The sequence below is a fragment of the Hyposmocoma kahamanoa genome, unplaced genomic scaffold (genome assembly GCF_003589595.1).
Source record: "Hyposmocoma kahamanoa isolate Upper Pololo Valley unplaced genomic scaffold, ASM358959v1 190, whole genome shotgun sequence".
Taxonomy (NCBI): domain Eukaryota; kingdom Metazoa; phylum Arthropoda; class Insecta; order Lepidoptera; family Cosmopterigidae; genus Hyposmocoma; species Hyposmocoma kahamanoa.
The window spans coordinates 2188327-2211716 of NW_020653718.1; the positions used below are offsets into that span (position 1 = coordinate 2188327).

Sequence of the window (23390 nt, forward strand, 5' to 3'; positions counted from 1 at the left end):
ATGTAGAAGACTGTACAATTATATATACCAAAGAAAATGCACATTTACAGTGCTAATATACAATGCTGTAACATTCTGTCGGTCTGCTGCATCGAGTCTATAACCAGAAATAGAGACGAAATTAAGGCCATCCATCCCTGGCAACTCATCAGGCAAATGGGCTTTATTTCACTTTTAAGTATCAACTCTTGTTTGCGCTGAAATCACAAATTAGAAAACTGAAATAGGACAGCGCCAACAAGTGACCTGTGTGTACGTCTCCGTATATCCGAAAATATTCTATATTTATTGTAATAAAGATAATATCTTTAACAGTGGGTGGCTGTTCCATTCGGTGGTGTGGCAAAAATAGCAAAACATCTAATTGCAAAACAAACGGAATCACATTTCATCGGTAATTAAATATTAAATATGTAATTTTTCAATTATCGCCCATTATAGCAAAGTTCAAGTTAAACTGGTCGATTTGAAGTGAAACAATTGACGACACCCGTCAATTGTTTCGAATTCGGGCTGGCCAATCAGAGCGCAGTTGTCACCGTAATGATTTGGCAGAATAGATTTCAAATAAATTAAATGACATATCGTCTCTATTTCTGGTTATATACTCGATGGTCTGTTGTAAAATTTCAAAGATCCATTTTACTACTGACAAGTCGCACATGAAGTTTAAAAAAACAACCATATGCCATTAAGTTACGGTCTAAAATAATTTGGTAAAATCAAAATGAAAATACATTTAAATACGTTTAATATTTATCTATAATATAATTGAGTATAGCTTGAAGCCAGATGGCGGCAGCTCTTGCACCTGCGTCTTCGTCTTGAGTGTAAATACTTGACACGTACGAAGCTCGGCCGGCTCTGGAAGTACATGACGTCATCCACATTATTAATAGACCTAAGATCTGCTGCCTCGACTTGGTAGAACATCGCCCAGAGGGCGTATTAATACCTTTTTAAAAACCATGTAAGTTCCACGCAATTCTTTTTACGCCCAAAAACTGACTGGATAAAATTCGTGTTACGACCATATTAGGACATACATATTTTTAGCCGACCACTCGCTGGTTATTTTGTGTATAACTGGGACTTGACTTAATGGATGAATATTTACCGGTAAGTTACGGTGTTATATTTGTCACTTAGTAAGAGAAAAATAATAGGTACGTATTATTCATGTACGAAAATAAATAAAGACACTTTATAATAAAATCAATACACTATATTAAAATTTTTGTAAATAAGTTTTCAAACGACGTCAAATAAATTCTGACTTTGTAGTTTGTTGAAAACATGTCAATTTGCTAAGCCGGTATCTTTCATAAATTGTTGTGCATGCATTTCAAACGGATCACTACGATCACGCAATCATTTTTGGATGTTTTCCGTATTATTATCGTGGGAAGCATCACTTTCGAGATAGTCAAACATTTCGTATTCATCCCACGTGATGAAACGATTGTCTAATAGCCAAATTAAGTTTGCTTCTTACAACGTCAATTATTGTGATATAACAAGATAAACCGTTCAATAAAAACCAAATTCCTGGAAAGAAGCACGTGGAAAACTCCGGAACAACAATCATCTTTATGTTTGAGGTACGCTTAGGAATAGCTACATTTAATATAACCTAAAAAGCTGATCGAAATCATAACGGCTGAAATATTTCAAAATATCAATACTGAAGTGGCGCCATCTATTGACAAGTAGCGACACTATCAAAATTAGTCAAAAAAGTTCCACCTGCTCCAGCTAGATGGCGTTAGTCTGCGAAAAATGTAGTAACTCAATAGAAAATAGAGAATTTCTTATATGTTCATCTTGCAAATTGACCTTTCACCTAGATTGTTGCAATGTATCAAGCAAAAGATTTTATTTAATGGAAAAAGAAAAAAGAGGAACGTGGAAGTGTAACAATTGCTTTGCTAAACAAACACCTCTCAGCGAAAATGTAACTGTACGTACTAAGTATAGAGCAGTAATATCCACAGAAAATTCATTTGAAGCTTTAGCCAGCTTATCTGGCAATGAGGACAATAACGTTGACGATTACGATGATGATCTAGAACAGACGAGTTTCTTAACAACTAGTGAGCACAATAGGAGTTGTCCCGAAAGAACAATGATTTACGATAAAGCGGAAAAAATGGAAAAACTAATTTCAGAACTTCAAGAAAAACTACAGCAAGCAGATAATGAAATTGTTAACTTGTTATCCGAAAATTACACTTTGAAGGACAAAATCAAATCACAAGCTGTTATAATAAGCAGTCTTAAAAAAATAAGTGGCAGTACAGTACGAAATAATTCAATTAAAAATATAAGAAAGAGTAAAGCACAAAATCAGAGCTACATTAATCTAAGCGGGGATCAAACAAACTTAAACTTACAAAACACAAGTAACGATATTGGCACGACCATAGCAAATCATGTACGCAACCATAAGCCAATGCATATTCCAACACCAATCGGCATGAGCACACCAACACCCCAGCCATCGACTTCTAGATTGCAGCCTTTGCCATCATCTGCACCTTATAAAACTAAAACTTTCACAACTCAACCCAAAAAGCCTATAATATATATATTTGGCGATGAACAAGTACGGGGACTATCTCAAAGCCTACTTAATTCCAGAAGAGGCAAGTGGAACGATGTATATGATGTGAGAGCAGTAGTAAAGCCTTATGCTTCTAGCTCTCAGATAGTAAATGACTTGACAAATATGACAAATGTTATAACGAAACACGATCTTATTGTTTTTTCGGTAGGGTGTAATGATAAGAATCCATTTACGCTACTGACAAACATATGCAATACATTACATAACTTCAGAGACAACGACATATTATTATTCAATATACGTAACAATAAACATTTGAACATAAACGCGTTAAATTACGATTTGGAAAAATTTACAAAAAATTATTCTAATTGTACATTAATTAATATTAAAGATCAAAGGTTGTCCTGGAGTTCCATGGTGTTCAAACTAAATGTAGAAATTGACTTTTTGAATTATAGAAGAGAGTTTATTGAGAGTGGGATTAAATCGCGTAAGTTACATAAACCTACTCCCACAGCAAACAGTAACAATAATGACACATTTTTTCGTCTGCAACGTAAATATTCAGACTCAACCAACCTATAACTTTTCTCACCATACTATTCATGAAAATTCGATATGTAAAGCTCACCCTGACAATTTTGTAATTTTTAACCAGAACATACGAGGTCTTTGTAGTAAATTGGATCTTTTGGAGATTACATTTAAGGAATTATATGACGACGGCAAAGAGGTTGACATAATATGCTTGAGTGAAACCTTTGTAAAAAAAGGATCAGAACCTAACATTAAGCTCAGTAACTTTAAATTAGCGTCGAGCTATTGTCGAGAAAACAGTAAAGGAGGTACATGCATTTTAATACAAAATATTTTAGACTTTAAACCCTTACCGGCCGTTTCGAAACTAGCTTCTAAACTATATTTCGAATGTTGTGGTGTAGAAATCGTGGGAATTGATCTTATTGTAGTAAACATATATAGAACTCCGGTTCATACAAAAACTTTCGTAGGTGTATTTCTTTATAAACTAAATAGTTTGCTTCAGTATTTGACCACTAAATATAAAAATAAAAAAATCGTCATTTGTGGTGATTGGAACATCAATACATTGGAGAAAAATACAGCTTCTAAAGATCTCCTGAGCATTCTTCAAAATTATAATTTTAACGTTCACATTAATAAACCAACGAGGTTAAAATCATGTATTGACCTGATTGCCAGTAATATAAAATCAGTAAGGGCAGGCATACATACTTTGGCGCTCTCAGACCACGAAACTGCGCAGACGATTACCTTAAGCATAGGGAAACGGAAAGCTATCACCACTTGGTATGAACAGCGGCGCGACTATAGCACCGAAAATATTAGGGGTTAAAGTATGAAATTGCCGTTTTATTGCAATAGGTTCTTTGAATTTTCATAGAATCTTCATGGTTTGAGGTTTTCGAATGAAACTTTTTTCAAATGGTTTCTGTGATTTTTTTTTTTTTGTAAATTTGAAACATTTGAATATCGACTTTCAATTGTTTTTGTTATTCAATTTAGACAAGAAAGATGGATACTGCGAAAATTTGAGTGATTTTTGAATACGAGTTCCGACGCGGAACTAACGCGGCAGAAACAGCCCGCAATATCAATGCTGCGTTTGGAGAGGGGTCTACTAATGAACGCACCGTGCGATTTTGGTTTAAACGCTTTCGTGATGGAAATTTCGACTTAAAGAACGAGCCACGAGGAAGACCGCCCACACAGGTGAATAACGATGAATTAAGAGAGATAGTGGAAGCCGATCCTAGTCAAACTACCCAGGAATTAGCGGCATGGTTTAACGTTACCTTACCCACAATATTGACTCACTTGCGTCAAATCAATAAAATAAAAAAATACGAAAAATGGGTGCCTCATGATTTGACTGATCTGCAGAAAGAAACGCGTGTTGAAACTTGTGTTGCCTTGTTGAACCGGTACAGAAATGAAGGAATATTGGATCGAATTGTAACATGTGATGAAAAGTGGATTTTTTATGATAACCGGAAAAGAAAAATGCAATGGCTGACCCCAGGTCAAATGCCACAACAGTGTCCTAAAGCAAAACTTACCAATAAAAAGGTAATGGTAACTGTTTGGTGGTCTCAGCATGGTGTTATTCACTATAGTTTTCTCCGATCTGGTCAAGCAATAACGGCAGATGTCTATTGTGCCGAACTCCGAACCATGTTGACAAAACTAGCAGTAAAACAGCCCCAACTCATGAATCGATCTTCACCATTATTGCTCCACGACAACGCGAGACCTCACACAGCACGAGAAACCATTTTGACCCTTCAGGAACTGCAGTTAGAAACCATTCGTCATCCTCCGTATTCACCAGACCTTGCTCCAACGGACTACCATTTTTTCGTGATTTGGACAATTATCTACGTGACAAGAAGTTTTCTTCCCAGGAGGCAGTACAAAAATGCTTTCACACAGTTTGTGCAGTCTAGATCGTCGGAGTTCTATCGCAAAGGCATTAATAACCTTCCCATTAGATGGCAGCAATGTATAGATAATAATGGCAACTATTTTGATTAAATAAATTTGTTAAAAATTTTAAAAATAAACAATTTAGATTTTCAGTACAAATCGGCAATTTCATACTTTAACCCCTATTATAAAGAAGTTCTGCGAATGTGTTTCGGCACTTTCCTTTTCTGAAGTTTTAGACTCGGACAATTTAACTCTGGCTTTCGACTACTTTTATGACTTAATATGTCTATTTTACGAGCTCTGTTTTCCAATATTAAGAATTAAAATGAACAACAGGCGTAAAAAAATACTCTGGCTCACAAAAGGTCTTAAAAAATGTTGCAAAACAAAAAGATTACTATATTTAAAACAAAGAACATCAGCAACTAACAAACAAAAAAACGTAAATAACTTTAGAACATATAATAGTATCTAAAAAAGTGTATTTCGATTGCTCGTAAAATAAATAATAATATTTACATACAGAATAATAAAAACAAATGTAAAGCGACATGGAATACCATTTCATCTACAATATCTAATAACATCCACAATAATGACATTAAACAGATACGACATAATGATAAGACATACTCAAATCCAGTAGACATTTGTAATATTTTTAATGATTATTTTATAAAGTTGACAAACAAAGATAACTTGACCCAAAACCAATTGACATTTACACATAATTCACTTAATAAAAATTCTCATACAATATTTTTGAAACCGGTAAACGAAAAGGAAATTTATAATATAATTATGTCTTTAAAAAACACAAAATCCAGTGGTTACGACAGTATAACTACAAAAATGCTTAAGTTGAGCGCCCCTTATATCTGTTATCCACTTGCACACATAATAAATTTATCCTTTGCCGAAGGTCTTTTTCCAGAACAATTAAAAACTTGTGTTGTCAAACCCCTTTTTAAGAAAGGCGATAAAGAGACCCCCAGTAATTATAGGCCAATTACATTAATCCCTACTCTATCCAAAATATTTGAAAGAGCTCTACATACCAGACTCAACTCATTTTTGGACAAACATAAAATTTTAAACCATTCTCAATTTGGATTTCGAAAACACAGCTCAACAACTCTTGCATGTTTTGAATTCTCGCGCATTATAACGGAAAGCATGAACGTCTCAACGCCTGTGATGTCAGTTTTTCTGGATATGAGTAAAGCCTTCGACTTTGTCAATCATTCCAAACTCTTACAAAAGCTTGACTTTTACGGTATTCGGGGAACAGCCATTCATTGGTTAGAAAGCTACTTAAAAAATAGAACACAATACACAGAAATAGACGGACTCAGAAAAAACAAATATAATAGCATAATAAAAAAACAAACCTTTAGATCACACGGTAAAACAACTAATGCTGGAATTCCCCAAGGTAGCGTCCTAGGTCCATTATTGTTCCTTCTGTACGTTAACGACCTTCCACATGCTATTGATCACAATTGTATACAATTTGCCGACGATACAACACTTGTAATAAAATGCGAAAACAAATCGACATTCAACATGGACATAAATAAAGCATTTTCAGATGTAATGAATTGGATGGAAAATAATGACTTGAAAATTAATCTAAGTAAAACTAAAGTTATGACATTTAGATCATACAACTCAAATCCCATTCCAATACAAATTCAATATAATTCGGTTACTTTGGACAATGTAGACGCATTTAAATTTCTCGGGCTGACCATCGATAAGCATCTAAATTGGAAGGAACATATCGATCAAATATGTGCAAAACTAAATAGATTTGTTTACGCTCTCCGAAGGTTAAGGCAAACCGTCTCTCAGGAAGCTGCACTAACGGCCTATCACGGCTACGTTTCATCTGTGCTTAGTTACGGTATCGTATTATGGGGCAACTCAGTAGCTCTAGAAAAAGCCTTCAAGGTGCAGAAGAAATGTATTCGGGCGATCTGCGGAGCGTGGTCAAATGATAGTTGTAAACCTTTGTTCCAAAACTTAAACATACTGCCTTTGCCATGCATGTACATTAAGGATATATGTATATTCGTAAAGAATCACCCTCAACATTATAAAACGCTCGGTCAAATCACTCAAAGACAAACAAGACGTAAAATTATGCACCAATTGTTTAAACCTCGCTGCCATAAAGGAATATATGAGAATAACTCGTTCAACATGTCTATACAAATATTTAATCATTTACCATGGGATATTAAGTTACTACAAGGACCTAAATTTAAATCACAATTGACAAAATGGCTTTTGACACATTGCTTTTATAGTAATAAGCAATATTTAGATTGTGCTACAAGTAATGGTCATTAATATAAATTGACATATTTTTAATAAGTTTTTAAAGTATGTAGTAATAATAGAGACCTGTTTAAATTTTATAATATTTGCACACCTGCTTGCAGGTTGAGTACACTGTACCTATTCAAAATCAAGATCTGTAATATACTGTATTCTGGCAAATAAATATATTCTATTCTATTCTATATTCTATTCTAAAAATATATAAACTCAAAATTGTAATAATTATTATACAATTATACAAAAAACAATTCAATAAAAGCTACAACAAGACACTATGCTGAATGGTTTATTGCTGTTACTTTTGGACAGATCAAACGTGAACAAAATGTCAAAATAACGTTTGTAATACGATATTGCCAGCCAAACTTCGTTCAGAAGACAGCCTAGTGTCACGTGACCGTTGACGGGCTGGTATTACTAGTTCATAATATAAAATTACAAGCCAGTTTACGGCATAAACTGCGTGGAAAAAAGAGTTCGTATGAGGCCCCCTAGTCACAGGTTGGAAACCTCGAAGGAATTTATTATAACAATTATTGATCAATTTGATTTAAAGACTGCCTATCCTCCCTAATATCAACGTGGAATCTTATATTGAATAATTTTAATTTTTCTATAATTAAGTTTTTATTGAATGTCAGGATGTGTCACCACCACGATATTCAATTATTTTTTTGTGAAATTACTCCACTACTTACTCCACATCCTTGCATTTAATAAAACTTGATTATATTTTTTTATTACAAAAAGCCGTTCTCAAAAATTTGCTTATCGGCTTTTTATTGGAATTACACCTATTTGCTTAGTTTTATTGAAATCGATTAACAGAACGTGCACGAAACCGGATTCATCCCCTAGTTTGCTACCCTTAGAAGTGGAATATTTTCATCAAATTTAAATGGGACCAATACTGAGGTACCCTCTTTCCAACAAAACAAAAAGCATCAAAATCGGTTCACTAATGCTGTAACAGTCACGTCGTAACATACATAGAAAAAAAAAATACAATCGAATTGAGAACGTCCTCCTTTTTGAAGTCGGTTAAGAAATAAACTTTTTTAAATTTAGAAGCAGATAAAATATGTCGATATATACTGAGAAATAATACGACATTGAGGAACCCGCTTGCCAGCATATTTTCGGCAGCGCGCCGTTTTGAACAGCGGGTAGGAGCGGGTACGTCGTCGATAAACTCTCTTGGGTACTTACATTGTATTTAACGTTTTGCACACATTCAAAATAGTGACAGTGTTACAGCTTGAAGAAGCATTCGTCTATTAAAAAAGTGTTAGCATTCCAAACTTAGTATGGTGTATTTTTCTCAATATTTTGTAATTTACCGACTAAAGGAATTTGGCTTGATTTTTTTAAATTTGCTATGAATATTTCTTATAATGAAGATCCTAAATTGAGCATACATATGTACCTACTCCACTAGAGGTCGAATCAGACTAATGTATAAGTAAAGATACGTTGATAGACGAGAGAAGTCAGCGGCAGTAGTCATGACCGAACCCTTTGGCAACGATGGAGTCCATTATGTACTTACTTGGCAGTCATATTAGCTGTAGCCTTAGCTCCTTTATCAGCTGCCTCGACAGTCTTCTTGAGTGTCGTTTTAATATCACCCTTCATGTTCTCTTTGTAGACAACAGATGCTGGGTATAACGTGTCCAACTGCAAATCCAACAAGGATAAATGGAAAACGTTGAATTAAATTAGCCCTTCTTCTTCGATCTTACGAGAGCCATAATACGACAAGATATTGTGTACCTTGTTACCATGTTAATAAATATCCATCACGATTAGAATCTTGTAACGGAAAATAAATAAAAATGTCACAGGACGGAGGTTTATATTTTGGCAACAAAACAATTCATAATTATTGATGCGTATTTCTGCCGCCGGGAATGTGAGCATTACTGCGCTCGGATTTTGAAAGATAAGGGCACTGCTGAAGTTACATGAGACTTGTTAACTTATATCTGTGCCTCTTAGATCTTTACGATTTAAAGCTCTATGTAGCACTGCAGCTTTTGTAGATAGGCGTGTCGCTTACAATCAAACGCACGACTCACTCGTCCCGTTACTTGGTAAAATAAAAATAAGTTGGCAGTTAGTTACAATAATATTTTTTTATACTACCATAGTTCTGTCACCCGGCTCCGCTCCACCATATTTTGTAATAGCCTCCATTGCCCCCTGCCACGCCGTTAACCAAGCGCTGGCATCGTTTGATTTGGCACTAAAATAAATAAGTTTTATGTAAGTTTTTGTTCTATAATGTTACTAAATTTTCACGCTCTATTACGATGAACATAGTTATGAAAACTGCACGTCGAAGATGAAAGATCTCCCCACCTTAAATTGTACCAGCGCGTGGTGATCAAAACTTTTATCACTATTGTGGAGACAGTGGAAAGTATATGGTTTGATGATTTATATTGTCTACACCGTACCGTAAAGCACGTTATAACTAACTAATATTGAATTCAGAAGATTCAAAGATGCGGGTCTGGGGGTCTATTCCCGTTCTTTATCCGACACCCATCCGAATCAATTACTAGCAAATAAGTAATTCTAATTACAAGTGTTTTCATTTGGTCGAGTATTACTTATTTGACAATAATAAATTACCTATTTGACAATAATAGAGAACCGGAGTAAACTCCCTTTGCGGATTAAAGCCGGGTTTTCACCTTTTTTTTAGCTTTCCTCTAAAAGTATTGCTACTTCTTCTTAGCGTGTCGACTCTGGCGTTTATATTTGTTAGGACAAGTACTCAGCGACTGACACAGCATTATCAGTGGCGTTGTACATGTCCTCGCCTGTGCAGGTGTAGGGGCACGCAGGACAAGACAAAAGATGTGCCATAGTCTAGGGAGAGACACTACAAATACATGCGCTCTCAGAGCTATAACTCCACCTGTGCATGCTCTCCTTGCCTCGGCCGACTTGGGTCCGCAGTCTATTTAAAGACTTCAAAGTGTGCCATGGTAGATTATGCCCAGGAGAGAGATGCTCCGACAGCGGAATGAGTGATGCCGCGGGGTATCTCTCCTTCCAGAGATTTATAAGGACTTGATTAGTTTCCCCGTCCAGAGGGAATACTTCTTTAATTAGCTATGTCGACTCTTTAGCCTCTGGTACTAGTCTCAAGTCTCAAGTAGTATTGCTACTAAAATAATATAGACCTAATAAAAGACAAGGAAAAATTAAATAATAGCATTATCTAACTCACTTTGCTAAAGTTTGTGAAGCAGCAGATAGTCCTAAACTGTAAATACCGCCAGAGGAGCCACCCATATCGGTCTCCGCGATTTCGGATAGGTCCCACAGCACGTTAGATGGATACTCCAATGATGACATCTTCAAATACGATGTGATGGCTGAAATATTTATTTACTAATAATGTCTTTGTATACATTTCGCGTGATAGTACCTACGCGACACGCTTATCCATAGCTTTAAATTGCAAAGACCTAAGGATCACTGCCACTGCATCCGTCACTCTGAGACATAAACTTGACAAGTCCCATCTGCTGTTTAACCAGCACCCTTACCCATCAAAATCGGAACGCAGTAATGCTCATGTCACTGCTTGGTGGCAGTATTTCCCTAGACAAACTCTTTCTCAGGGAGCTCTATTGCTACGTCACAGGGTTAATATTGTAGATTGTATTTACTGCAGACTCTTTCGTCAACAAATTCTGTTCTTAGATTGGCATTGCAAGAAACACGTTATGTGGAGTTAATAAGTTTAGACTCAGGAGTCTGACTATTTCTCATCGTCGGCTTCTTTCCTTTCACTCAGCCAATAGGAAAAAATATGCATTTTTTCTAGTTTTAATATCTTGACAACAGCTGAACATGTCTTACCTTGTCCAAATTTCTTAAGCGTATTCCCACAATCTCCATCCCCACAGCCTGAATCCAAACGATTGAGAAGACCTTCATTCTTGGCTACTTCTTCGGCAGCTGTTTCCAAGCAACCTCTAAAGATTTCCTGCTCTTTTGGTGATAGTTTCGGGCCTGTTGTGATCTGAAATTAATTAAGTTTCTTATTTTTGTGTTTTGTCCAAAGATCTTATGTTCTGACTTTATTTAGGAGAAATTGTTCACTCACGATTCAAATTTATCTCTCTTCTGCTCATCTTCTTTAAACGTTCAGAATAAACGCATAGTATACGTATTTTGAGTTCAAGTCTGTTTCAATCTTATAGTTTATCATCGCAAATGTTACCTAGTTTACAGTGCACACAAGTTTTTCGACTAGATGAGAACTGAAAAACTGCATTTAAATAGTAAGGTAATCACTTTTTTATTACCGATTAAATTAACGTTCTAATGTCATACCTCCACGTTAGAATTAAGTACAACAATCTACCTTCCGACTATGTGCCTGCAGTAAAGTCTCATCATCACCAACTCCTCCATCTCCCTTCACGGACAGAGGTCCACCAGCCCATCCCAACACAGTTGTGGGATAGTCTAAAAGTTCCAACCACAAATCGCCATGTTCCTGGTTCAGGTTCATCAAACAGATTTGAAAGCCATGCATTTCAAGCGATGTCTTCATGTGTCCGGAGAATATGCGTTCTGGCGTTATTCTTTTGTTTTCTGAAATAATTAAAAGATCTTAACATCGCTCTGAGCTAAAAATATGAATATAATGACTTTGACTGTTCAAAAATTCAAACGGCAAAACAAATCTTACAACTGGCGTAGGTACTAATAGTAAAGTCAAAATGTACTTACCTAAATAGTCCTTAGTTTCTGCTGCAATAATGTTCATTTCGAGTAAAGATGTTCCACCCAAGTTATTAATCATGACCGCTACTCTGTCGCCACTCTTTAATTTTATGTGAGCTACTACCTAAAAAGTACAACAAGGTTTGCAACATTCATACTTCTGAAAAAAGGCAGTAAGCATTGTCTTCTTCGATGTATGTATCATTCCATCATCCTACATTTTACTCCTGCCTTATACTGTTGTCTGCATACTACAGCCAAATTTTTAACTCTCATGCGATCATAGTATACCAAACTCTAGCGGTGATGAATATTGATCTAAGATCTCTTGTGGATAACGAACTGACCAACTTTAAGTTTATTAGCAACATATAAAAACCAACCTTATCCAGAATCATAGTTACAACTTCTTTGGCAGTCCCTATCTTCATTTTCGTAATACCAGCTTCTCCGTGTACTCCTGCACCGAGCTCTAATTCATCATGTGCTATTTCGAATAGAGTGTGTTGGCCTGCAGCAGGAATTACAGGGTTTTCATTAGAAATTATGATCGGGTAGATCATGTGGTAATCTGTATGTATCTGTTATCGTTCGATGCGACCAAAATGACTATCTTGAGCTACAGTTATTTTTCAACTCAAAATTCATCATTTGATGTTAAGTAATTGGTTTACGAAACTAACTAACTAAATAGACCATTCGACAGCCACAAGTGCACGTGTATATAAATATAAAAAGAAAACATAAACAAACCGGGTAAAGAGCAAGGCGACAAGGTAACGCCAAGGGTAGCCATGAACTTGTTCGCCTCAGCGGCTATGTTGCGTATTGTTACCAAATCGAAGCCTTTTGCTGCCATACCACCGCATAACTAGAATCCAAACATCATTTTTTTTTGTCCACATCCCCATCAAATATGTATTTTAGATTATCACATGGAATGACAGTTTAATAGGATATGATTAATTGTGTTAATTACAGTCAGATTTGGGAAATGTGTAGTGCCAGAAAACCGTACAACCGGCTGCAAAAGTAGATCAACATAACATTTTATATTCGTACCTTGTAGAAGAAAACTTCACCACACATACTGCGTCCACCAGTCTTGTTATGACTAGACGCTACATCTTCTCCCACTATAAGACCTTCCACCTAAAAGGAAAGATAGACTTTTTTCTATATGCATATATACATTAATGACTTGGACTTTAACAAAGATGAAATATGTACCTTAATGCCAGCAATTTTTGCTTTCTCAATAGCTTTGCCGAAGTTCAATCGATCACCGGTGTAATTTCCAATTATAACAATGACTCCACCTGTAAAAAAAAGATCAGGGTCATCTTTCTCATACCATATTCAGTTGGTTATCTCATTTAATGTAAAATAAGTAGATAAAATTATTATCCCAACGGATTATACCTCTTCAAATCTGGCTCGATTCTTTTTCCAGCAAATACTGGTCGGTGACCTTTTCGTTACCGGAGGTGGCATCACACATAATATATTTATACTTAGTGTCTTTGTTAGGGTTGAAACCTATTTCAATATAATTTTGTTTTGGTATTATTTATTTGTGTCTTGCGTTTGATTTTTTTGATTCTGTGTCTTTATTTTTATTATTGTTTTTACTTCTTTTTCTTCCATTTTGTTTCTTTTGTCTTTTGAGGGGTCATTTGTGTCAGTCAAATAAATATATTTTCTTTCTTTCTATTCATAAAATTGGAAAAGCGTAAAATACCCGAGTGATACTTGTAAAGCTGCGCAATCGCGTAAAGAACTTGTCCAGTCGCGGGCGAAGCAAAGACGCTCCCCGATACAGAACCGTCCAGCATCCCGGGTCCAACCAATCCTGTAATAAAAATCATTGTTTGCATTAATTCAACCAGATTATGAAGATCCTTAAAAAAGTATCATAATGCAGAAGTCAAGAATTTCTAAGAACAAACAATCGTGTTTGGAAATGATAATGCAAAGGAAGTACGTCAAAAACAAGAACAAATCATACGATCTGTTTACCCCAGAGACAGATAGGATTAAAAGTATATGTGCATGGCGGCATTAAAAAGACTTGTATGTTAATATAAAAACATCTCCTAACAAATTTCTTAGCAGTAAAGCTTCTTGTGAAAGAATGCGTCCAGGAATGTAGGGACTGTTACTCATTTCTGCCGCCAAGTAGTAATGTAAGAATTGTGTTACATTTTAAAGGGTGTTGGTGAATTTACAAGTACGAATTTCAACTATGTCTCAAGGTGACGGACACAGTGGCAATGCCCCTCAGATCTTTGCGATTTACAGCTCTGTGTGACTCTAGATGTGTCCCTTACCACCAGGCCCACGAAGAAGAGACTTGCGCCCTGTCCAGTGCTAATTGTCAGAAAATAGACTCCTTACAGAGATGGGCAAGCACCCGGGTTTCAAGGTAAGGTTAGTTTAGGGTAGGGTTTCTAAAAATCGAGGGCTTAGCGAGGTACTTAATTCGTGTTTTGTTCCAATTGAATTGAATATTATTGCAAAATGTTTATTGCTTTCTGATCGAGATGATTATATTTGCCTTTCTATTGAATCGGTTCGCGTGAAACTCGCGATGTCGATACAAAAAATCGTCAGATCGTATGCACTTCAATCGATTTTCGTAAACATCGAATCGTAATGTGCATCCTTAGTAGTGAGAATCCACAATATTGCAAGGTGGGTATTGTATGGAGTTATCTTTTTGGTCTAAAAAGTCTATAAATTATTAAAAAAAAACAAAAACTCGACTGCAAAAAAATTTAGCTGGAAACATTGACTTACAATTATATGGACGTCGGGTCCGCGCTAAAAAGTGTCCGCACTAAACTTGTAAGGCGCTAAAATCGTATACAGAGCGCGACACTCCGCTTTAGTCTTCATTTGTTCTACTGACAGCGCGATACTGCGATGACATTACAATTTAAATTTCGAATAGGTTGACTTGGGACATTTTTTTCGTGGTTTTCGTATTAGACCCGTCGTCCATTTATTTGTAAGTCAATGGCTGGAAAGATAAAAAAAAATATTCCCCTCACTACATATATATTGATTACTTTTATAGCTATGACACTCCCACCATCAAGACGAATCTAACGACACCTCATATGTCAAAATCCATCAAGCCGTTTAGGCTTAGATTTAGAAATACAATCTAAAGGTATCGAGTTCTTAGGTTTTCGCGATTGTTACACATAGTCAGTCAGCCAGTTGACAGTCAACCGTGACCATGGGACCTGTAAAGGCCCCGAAACGTCGGTTTGTTTGAAAACACAAATATACGCGATTTAAATCCGGAAAAATAGTTTCATTTCCTAAATATAAAGGTAGTTGGAAGAAATCTCTTTATGGTACATACCTACTCGCCTTTGCACACATTAACGTTTTAACTTCTTTGTTAATATTTGTGATTTGTTTCGTTGTAGGTATAACAAAGTGTTTACATACGTACATACATAATGTTGGCTCTAGTGCTTATTTATTTTGTGTTGAGTGTGTCAGTAGACGATAATATAGATAGTTCTTCAATCTATATCGACAGTTCATCGAACTGTACCAGTTACTGACCTGCTGCAAATGGCTCATGTCCAGATCCTCCACCACCAAGAACTGCTACTTTTTTAGTGTCTACCTGAAAATTGTATAAAACCACATTTGATCATATCGCACTGCTATTACAATAGTGTTGTAACTCAAAATACGTGAAGTTACCATTTCTGAATGTAAGATTTGATTCTCTACACGACAATAAAACCGTCGTTAGAATATTGTAAGAAACAATTAAAATATATTCTACTTAACTCCAAGTGAGACAAACCTTATGTGAGCCAGTAGCTGGACAAAACAGTCCTTACTCATTACTCAGTTCGATATTTGGCAAGTAGGAAATTGTTTTGATTTCGGTAACAAACTTTAACCTATATACATTGACTTACAATTATATGGACGTCGGGTCCGCGCTAAAAAGTGTCCGAACTTATAGGGCGTTAAATCGTATACAGAGCGTCATTCACGCTTTAGTCTTCGTTTGTTCGACTGACAGCGAAGCAAGCAAAATTAGACAGTACTGCGATGACATTACAATTTAAATTCAACGTTTTAGCTTTTTCATATTCCTTTACATGTCACTACGTTTAAATAGGTTGACATGGGACATTTTTTTCGTGGTTTTTGTATTAGACCCGTCGTCCATTTATTTGTAAGTCAATGCCTATATATATATTTTTCTATAATATCTAGTGACGGGGCGAAGAAGTCGTGAGCGTTCATAAATATATAAATTTCTATAATCTTTCACGGGAAGTGAGTAATTCGTTCATTGAGTCTGAAAAAATACACTTTTTAAGTTAATACACTATTGTATTAACAATGTGATATGTTAAAAGTGCTTTTATCACATGAAAGCCATAAAAATAATGATAGAAATAGTGTATGGACATAATGTACAATAGACAATACAAGTTACGCTGCGGCCCGCTGTTGCCGCCATTACGACACTAAACAAGGTGTCTATTTCTGTTCTCCATCCGAAACAATTACTCGACCAAAACAAAAAAACAATGTGAAGTACGACGCTTCATTTGCATCATGCCTCTTTTAATTTGGTCGTGTATTACTTATTGGACAGTAAATTGTTTCTGACGGATGTAGGACGGAGAACGGAAATAGACCCCCAGTAGTTCGAGTGGACGTGTGTGAAGTAAAACTAACGTTGTTTTATTGAGCTATCTCTGTACAAGTAGTGTAGACGTCACAAATACTAATTAATAGTTAGCTTATATAGATCCCATTGTTGGACACATGCCTCCTCCTCCCACCCAAGGCGGATGGGAACTTCACATAGCAATCCTCGCAATGTTTTCTTTCTGCTCATGGTAAATTTCAAATTTCGCACAAAAATTTCGAAAAACTCAAAGGTACAGGCCCGGTTTCGAACCCACGACTCTACCACGCCTATACGAATTACATAAAACCCATTATATATAAATGGTATCGTTCCGTGGCTTAATTGTTTTATGAAATCTATTAATGAAATCGGTTATCGGATAGTGCACACATCCGGATTCATCCCCTAGTTCGCCACTATACGGGACTTGACACAGGAGGTAATAAAAATCGGTTCTTACTTCTCAAAGTACATTGAGAGAGAAAAACGCCTTGAATTGGAGAATAGCAAAATCAACCATTAAAATAATTGCTCGTTATAATAAAATTTAGGCGCTTTTTATAAAAATGAATCTTCATGCGTCACAGCCACCCTTAGAGGTGGATGATTTTCTTCAAAATTAAATCGCGTAACATACATACAAAAAAAACATACAGTGGAATTGAGAACCTCCTCCTTTTTTTGAAATCGGTTAAAAAATACGGTCCGATTTATGAAATAACAATATTACGATCCGATTTATGCCAATGACGTGACGATTACACTGGTGATAAAAAACAACTTTATCAAAAAAGAATTAAATACCAGATACATATTTGGTTACTCATATTAAGTTTTTTATTTATAATACCGAGTGATGGCACGAACAAGTCGTGGGCCTGGTGGTAAGCGACAAGCCTGTCCATAACAGGGTGCTGTGCGGGGCAGCTGACCCAAGGCCCTAGGCCTTTTGAGAAACGGTTGAAGTCTGTGCAAACAGGCTGATCTGGGGCCAGGACCCAACTGAGAAGGTCGCGGTGCTTGCACAGGCTATAGTGCCCTTCTCGTATACCCTAAAAGTCGGAAGGGTCACTATAATCAAAACTTATGAAGAAAGCAAAAGGAGGTGTCCATAACAGTTGCAGTGCCACTCGGAGCTTTAAAACGAAAAGATTGGAGGGGCACTACCACTGCGCCGGGCACCCTGTGACGTAAGTTGACAAGTCCCATTTCCTTGTAATTTTACCAGCACCCTTATCCTTCAAAACCGGAACGCAGTAATGCTCACATTACTGCTTGGCAGCAGAAATAGGTAAGGTGGCAGTACTTCTCTGGGTACTGCTATTAATAAGTGACGATATAATTCACCTAATTTATGCGTGTAAACAATCACTTAACACCTTAAGTTGTCATCGATTTGGGGATTAGTCATTGACTTATGGGATTAGTGAATATTATAGAAATGCCAGTAATTGAGATGCGGACGAGCAGCGTAGCGTTTATTAAAAAAAACACAAACAGAAAAATAATAATCATAAACTAAAGACATACCACCTCCTATATAGACAATCAAATCAACCCTTACTCTAAACTAAACAGAGCGTTGCCATTTTATAATATTATTATGGTTACAATTCATCGATCGATATTAATTATTAACAATCATAAATAGCGCCACCTATCCAGTAGTAAGGTTGGTGTTGGTAGATGGCACCACTAACATAGATTACAATCAAAGGTCTTTTTTGACGAAGTAGCCCACCGTACCCTCCCATAATCCACGCATACATCAATAGGTGTCGCTAAAGTTTGAAATAATTCGTATGCTAACATTCTATTTCATAAATGTGAAAGTACTTGCAGCTTCATCAGTAACATATGTGTAAACGTTAGGCTACTTAAAATTAACTTACAATTTACTTAAAACTTAATTAATTACTTAGACACTTAATACGTATAAACTAGCCATTAAAAAGATTTATGGTCGTATTCCAGGACTCTATTCAATGCTCAAGTCAGGATTTGAGCAGACTTGAGTATGATTTCAAGCACTGGAAATACGACCCTAATGGCAAGGACTTGAGTATGATTTCTAGTGCTTTGAATCATACTCAAGTCCTGACTTGAGCATTGAGTATAGTTCTAGAATACGACCCTTAGTTTAGTAGCAGTAGAGGTCCTTGTGAAAGAGTTCGTCCAGGGAAGTACTGTCACTTTACGTATTTCTGCTGCCAAGCAGTAATGTGAAATGATAGACCCATGGGGCTTGGCAACTTATATCTCAGGATGACTAGCGCAGTGGCGTGCCCCTCAGATCTTTGCGATTTAAAACTCTGAGTGGCGCGGTAACTACTATAGAAAGGCGCGTCTCTTGCCACCAAAACGCACGTCTTCTTCTTCCAGTCACTTGGTGTCATAGAAAAAAAGATTCTTCGTTACCTTATTGGGTACTGTAATAACTCGATGTTTCGGATGAAGATGCAAGGATGGATAAACAGCAACTACGCCACGAAGATTATCATCCACGCATGTTTCTGGAGAGTTTATGATCTTCTTCGTTATATGTTTCCCGCTCATGTTTATTCACTAGAAAGAAAAATGTTATTATCGTTCACCATCGAGTATATAACTAGAAATAGAGACGAAATAAGGTCCATACATTCCTGGTACCTCATCAGTGATACATCACTTATAAATATCAATTCTCGTTTGCACTGAAATATAGACAGCCGCCAACAACTGACCTGTGTGTACGTCTCCATATATTCTAAAAATATTCTGTATTTATTGTAATAAAGGTAATATCTCTAACAATGGCGTGCTGTTCCATTCGCTAGCGTCGGGAAAAACAGCAAAACATCTAATTACAGAACAAACGGAATTAAATTTCTTAGATAATTAAATATTAAATGTTATTTTGCAATTTTCGTCCATTGTAGCAAAGCTCAAGTTAACTGGTCGTTTTAAGTGAAACAATTGACGACACCCGTCAATTGTTTCGAAGTCGGCCAGCCAAGCGGAACGTATTTGTCACATTAATGATCCATTTCTGGTCTTTTGTTTATACAGGGTTATTAGTAAAACATTAACAATCTTGCAGGATTATATACTAAACATTATATACAACAACTTCTGTTCCATTACTTTTTTAAAGCATAATAAATTTACCAAAAATAGACTTTAAAGTTTTCCACTTTTTAGATCTGTAGTTTATAGTCTGAAGTTACTTGTTTGGCAACGCCTCTTGCGTGCTTTCTTTTGCTACCGCACAGAATGCCATCGTCGGTCACTTCGTCGCTTAACATCAGGTGAGATTGTGGCCAAGCGTGTGTCTTTTATATATTAAAAAAATATCACCTTTAACACGTTTATCGCCATGGCGGGTCAAAATAACCGGCAATAAATCTACCCATTGGGGCCGTGGGGGGTTAAAAATAACATAACCGGCGTGGCCCTGATGAACTACTGTTGCCACTTGGTTTTTAGGATTTTTGATGGCATTAATACTTTTCTAGAGTAGGAAGGAAAGTATATATATATATTTAGAATCAAAAAAATCAAAAAGTATATTTATTTTAATTTCAAATCGGATTTAAAAGTTACAAACTAAGCAACAAAAATTTTTAATGTGAAATATCAACCTCAAATGAAAGACGTACGTCAGTTTTAGGTAAACATCGATCGAACATTACGTGTGTAAACACTGCCCGGCATTGCGACAGGCGCGGCCTAAACGTTATTACTGCATTTAGGCCGCGCCGAGTTAAAATGCCCGGCACTAAATATAATCCCAAACTAGAGCCAATGTCATATATTGAACATTTTTGAAAATTCTAGTCGGCGTCGAACGTGTTAGGGGCAGCGTGCCGGCGATATTTCACGACTGCGGTCGCATCAACTCGCTGCGACTCGTAGAACTAAATGGCTTAAGGCCCATTTAGATGGAGAGAGTTTATCGCACGCTTCGTGACGAAAAATCGTACGCGATTATCGTAAGCAATAATCGCCATAAGATTATCGTATCATAATGTTTACATTCAGGCAAGAACTAAAATCTCGCCCACGATTATGTCATACGAGATTCGCTAGCAACTTAATCGCCTCCTCGACTGTTTACACGGAGAAATATGTGGTAAGGAGAATCTTGCTTACGAGTTTTCGACTTGTCTAAACACGATCTCGTATGACATATTTTCAAGTTCATACGATTATCGTACAAATCGGTTCGAACCGTTTTGAGTGCGGGAATTGCCATTCGAATTCAGTGATTACTGCGGTATTGACTATGAATATATCAAAATGAACCAAAAATCATTGAAATTTGGAACTGCTGATAATATTAAGTTCATTGCACTGTATAGAAATATACTCTTTTTTTTTAATTTTATAACATTTCTTAACCCTTTTTTTTTCTTTTTCGTTTCCTTAATTCTTGTCTTAGAAAAGTAGTGATAATCAAAACATCCTCGCGCACTGTACTTATGGTAGAAACGGCTGGCACAAAAACTCGAAATACGATTTTTGCTTTCAAGTTCTGTTTACACGGAGACGTTCAATATTGAAAGGCGAGGCGATTATTGCTCACGTGGAAGGCCGATAATCGCGAATGTTTAGACGAGGAAAGTTTTTTATATTCTTTCGATAATCGTATCTTCGAGACGAGAAACTCTGTCCATCTAAATGGGCCTTTAGTGCAGCGTGCCCGCGACCGGCCAACATTGGTCTTGAAACTTGCAGTGATCAGGCGTCGCAAGTCGCTTGCGACTACTACTAGACGATCAATTAATGTTCCTATTATTATTAGATTGTTACATAGTAATTAAAATGATAATAATCAACCAGATAGGTTAATTGATGCAGTTGGTAATTGCCTCAGAATATTAATTGGATGAATATTAAATCTCCTTCTATATCCTATTCAGTTCATAGTTCATATTTTTTTCGTAGTAATAAGGTTCTTTTGATTGGTTCAAGCAGCAGGGACGCAGGCTTTACTTCAGAATTATTTTTTTAGAAACGAAATTAAATCCACTTCAAAAATATCGTGTATTATACGTGTCCTATTTAATTCATTTGATATAAAAAAAATGGTGTATGTAACGTACTTATTGAATACAGCGGATTTGTTATAAAATTTCGAGGTAAGGTTGTGTTTTTTTCTATCGTGAAAATGTTTAGGAATCGTGTTTTTTAACACCGTGCAGTAATCAACACTTTTACTGTTGCGGAATCAACCAAAGCTATTTAAAGTTATATAGACTCTGTTTCAATGTTGTATTTGTACGAAAGTAAAATCTGATAAATTATTAAATGTAATGGAACAAAAGTTCTTGTTTATGATTTTAGCAGTACAATTGTACGAGGTTATAAGAATTTTACAAATAACCTACAAAATTAGGTACACATCATTGGAATATTCTTTATACCACATGTAGCTTCGTAGTAAAACAAACTCACCTTCCAAATCCTTAATGCACAAGTACTAAAATAAATATTAATCGCGTCGATAAACAAAATTTTATATTATACCCAAGCACGTCAGGTGCACCCAACAGTACACCGACTGAATAATTAATAGTTCCTCTATAAACTACCACATTAGGGCCTAATCAATCAACAATGAACAAAAAGTATTTAATTATAATTTCAATGAATTCGATGTACATTGCTTTGTCATTGTAAAGCATAGACGGACAAAAATCCGACGACGTATCACTGCAGATGCCTTGTAATACAAGCTCTTTGCAATTGTTTAATAGGTGAGTATCACATTTCGTAATTATTTAAAATGAGAAATATACAAATGTAGTTACTCCAAAATAAACTGCTTAACAGTCCGCAGGTTCTCCATGAAAAACTACAAGATTTTTCAAAACATTTCCTAATTATCAAAGTCGAGTCTTCCACATTACTTGAAATAGTGTAACAAGTGCCATATTGTTTTTTTATTTCTCACAAAAGGGTTTGTCGAAATTGCTACGTTGTTATCCTACCTTACAGTTTGTTTTTTTTGAAGATGGAGTAAAATGACAGTTCAAAAGTGTTGCCCGCTTGCGAACGGCTAGTGATTGCAGTCGATAAATATTCTATCGACTATAGACTGAATGTTGATGATGTTACGCTTATGCTATAAAAAGCCGGTATCATTTGAATCATCATCGACCCATTATCCGTTTATCTACTGGGCTTTTTGATTTTAATTCAATATAGGTAATCAAATTCGCGTGTCCTTACAAAAATTTATGTAAATAAAACTTGATTTCGAAACTAGTAGGCCAACGGTCAAAATATGAATAAAGAAGGAAATAACGCAATTAGAACGTACTAACACTCACAATTCAAATATTTTTGCCAAAATGTTATCTTCTTTCACAATCTATCGATAAAACTGTCGACAACAATTACATTACTATTTAAAATTTTATGATCGGCTCAGTTTCTTGTGAGGATAATTTCATTGTACATGAATAAAATGTTTTTTTTTACAAATATACGAGACGAATGCAAACCATCAATGTAATGAAAACAAACTAAACGCTAAAAAATGTATGAATGTAATTAGTTGTATAATACGAGGTTTTTCTTACATAATTT

General features: G+C 35.9%; 1 protein-coding gene across 1 annotated transcript; it reads right to left on the minus strand.

Annotated features, from left to right (window-relative positions):
- Positions 1-515: 515 nt before the first annotated feature.
- Positions 516-13975, minus strand: LOC113226391 (triokinase/FMN cyclase-like). The gene is made up of 12 exons (XM_026459000.1): positions 13878-13975; positions 13367-13455; positions 13199-13288; positions 12890-13007; positions 12520-12647; positions 12143-12260; positions 11772-12004; positions 11264-11426; positions 10626-10773; positions 9530-9629; positions 8934-9061; positions 516-864 (listed from the first exon to the last, which is right to left on the minus strand). The coding sequence occupies exons 1-12, from the start codon at positions 13969-13971 to the stop codon at positions 750-752; spliced, it is 1524 nt and encodes a 507-aa protein (XP_026314785.1). The 5' UTR covers positions 13972-13975; the 3' UTR covers positions 516-749.
- Between the last annotated feature and the right edge of the window lie 9415 nt (positions 13976-23390).

Bases quoted from the DNA above. Each gene is read 5' to 3' on its own strand.
- LOC113226391 (XM_026459000.1), bottom strand. From the start codon at position 13,971: ATGCTGGACGGTTCTGTATCGGGGAGCGTCTTTGCTTCGCCCGCGACT. The intron at 13,008-13,198 runs GTACGAATATAA...TTTGGATTCTAG, and splicing joins GTGAAGTTTTCTTCTACAAG to TTATGCGGTGGTATGGCAGC. The intron at 9,062-9,529 runs GTAGTATAAAAA...TTGGATTTGCAG, and splicing joins AGCCGGGTGACAGAACTATG to TTGGACACGTTATACCCAGC.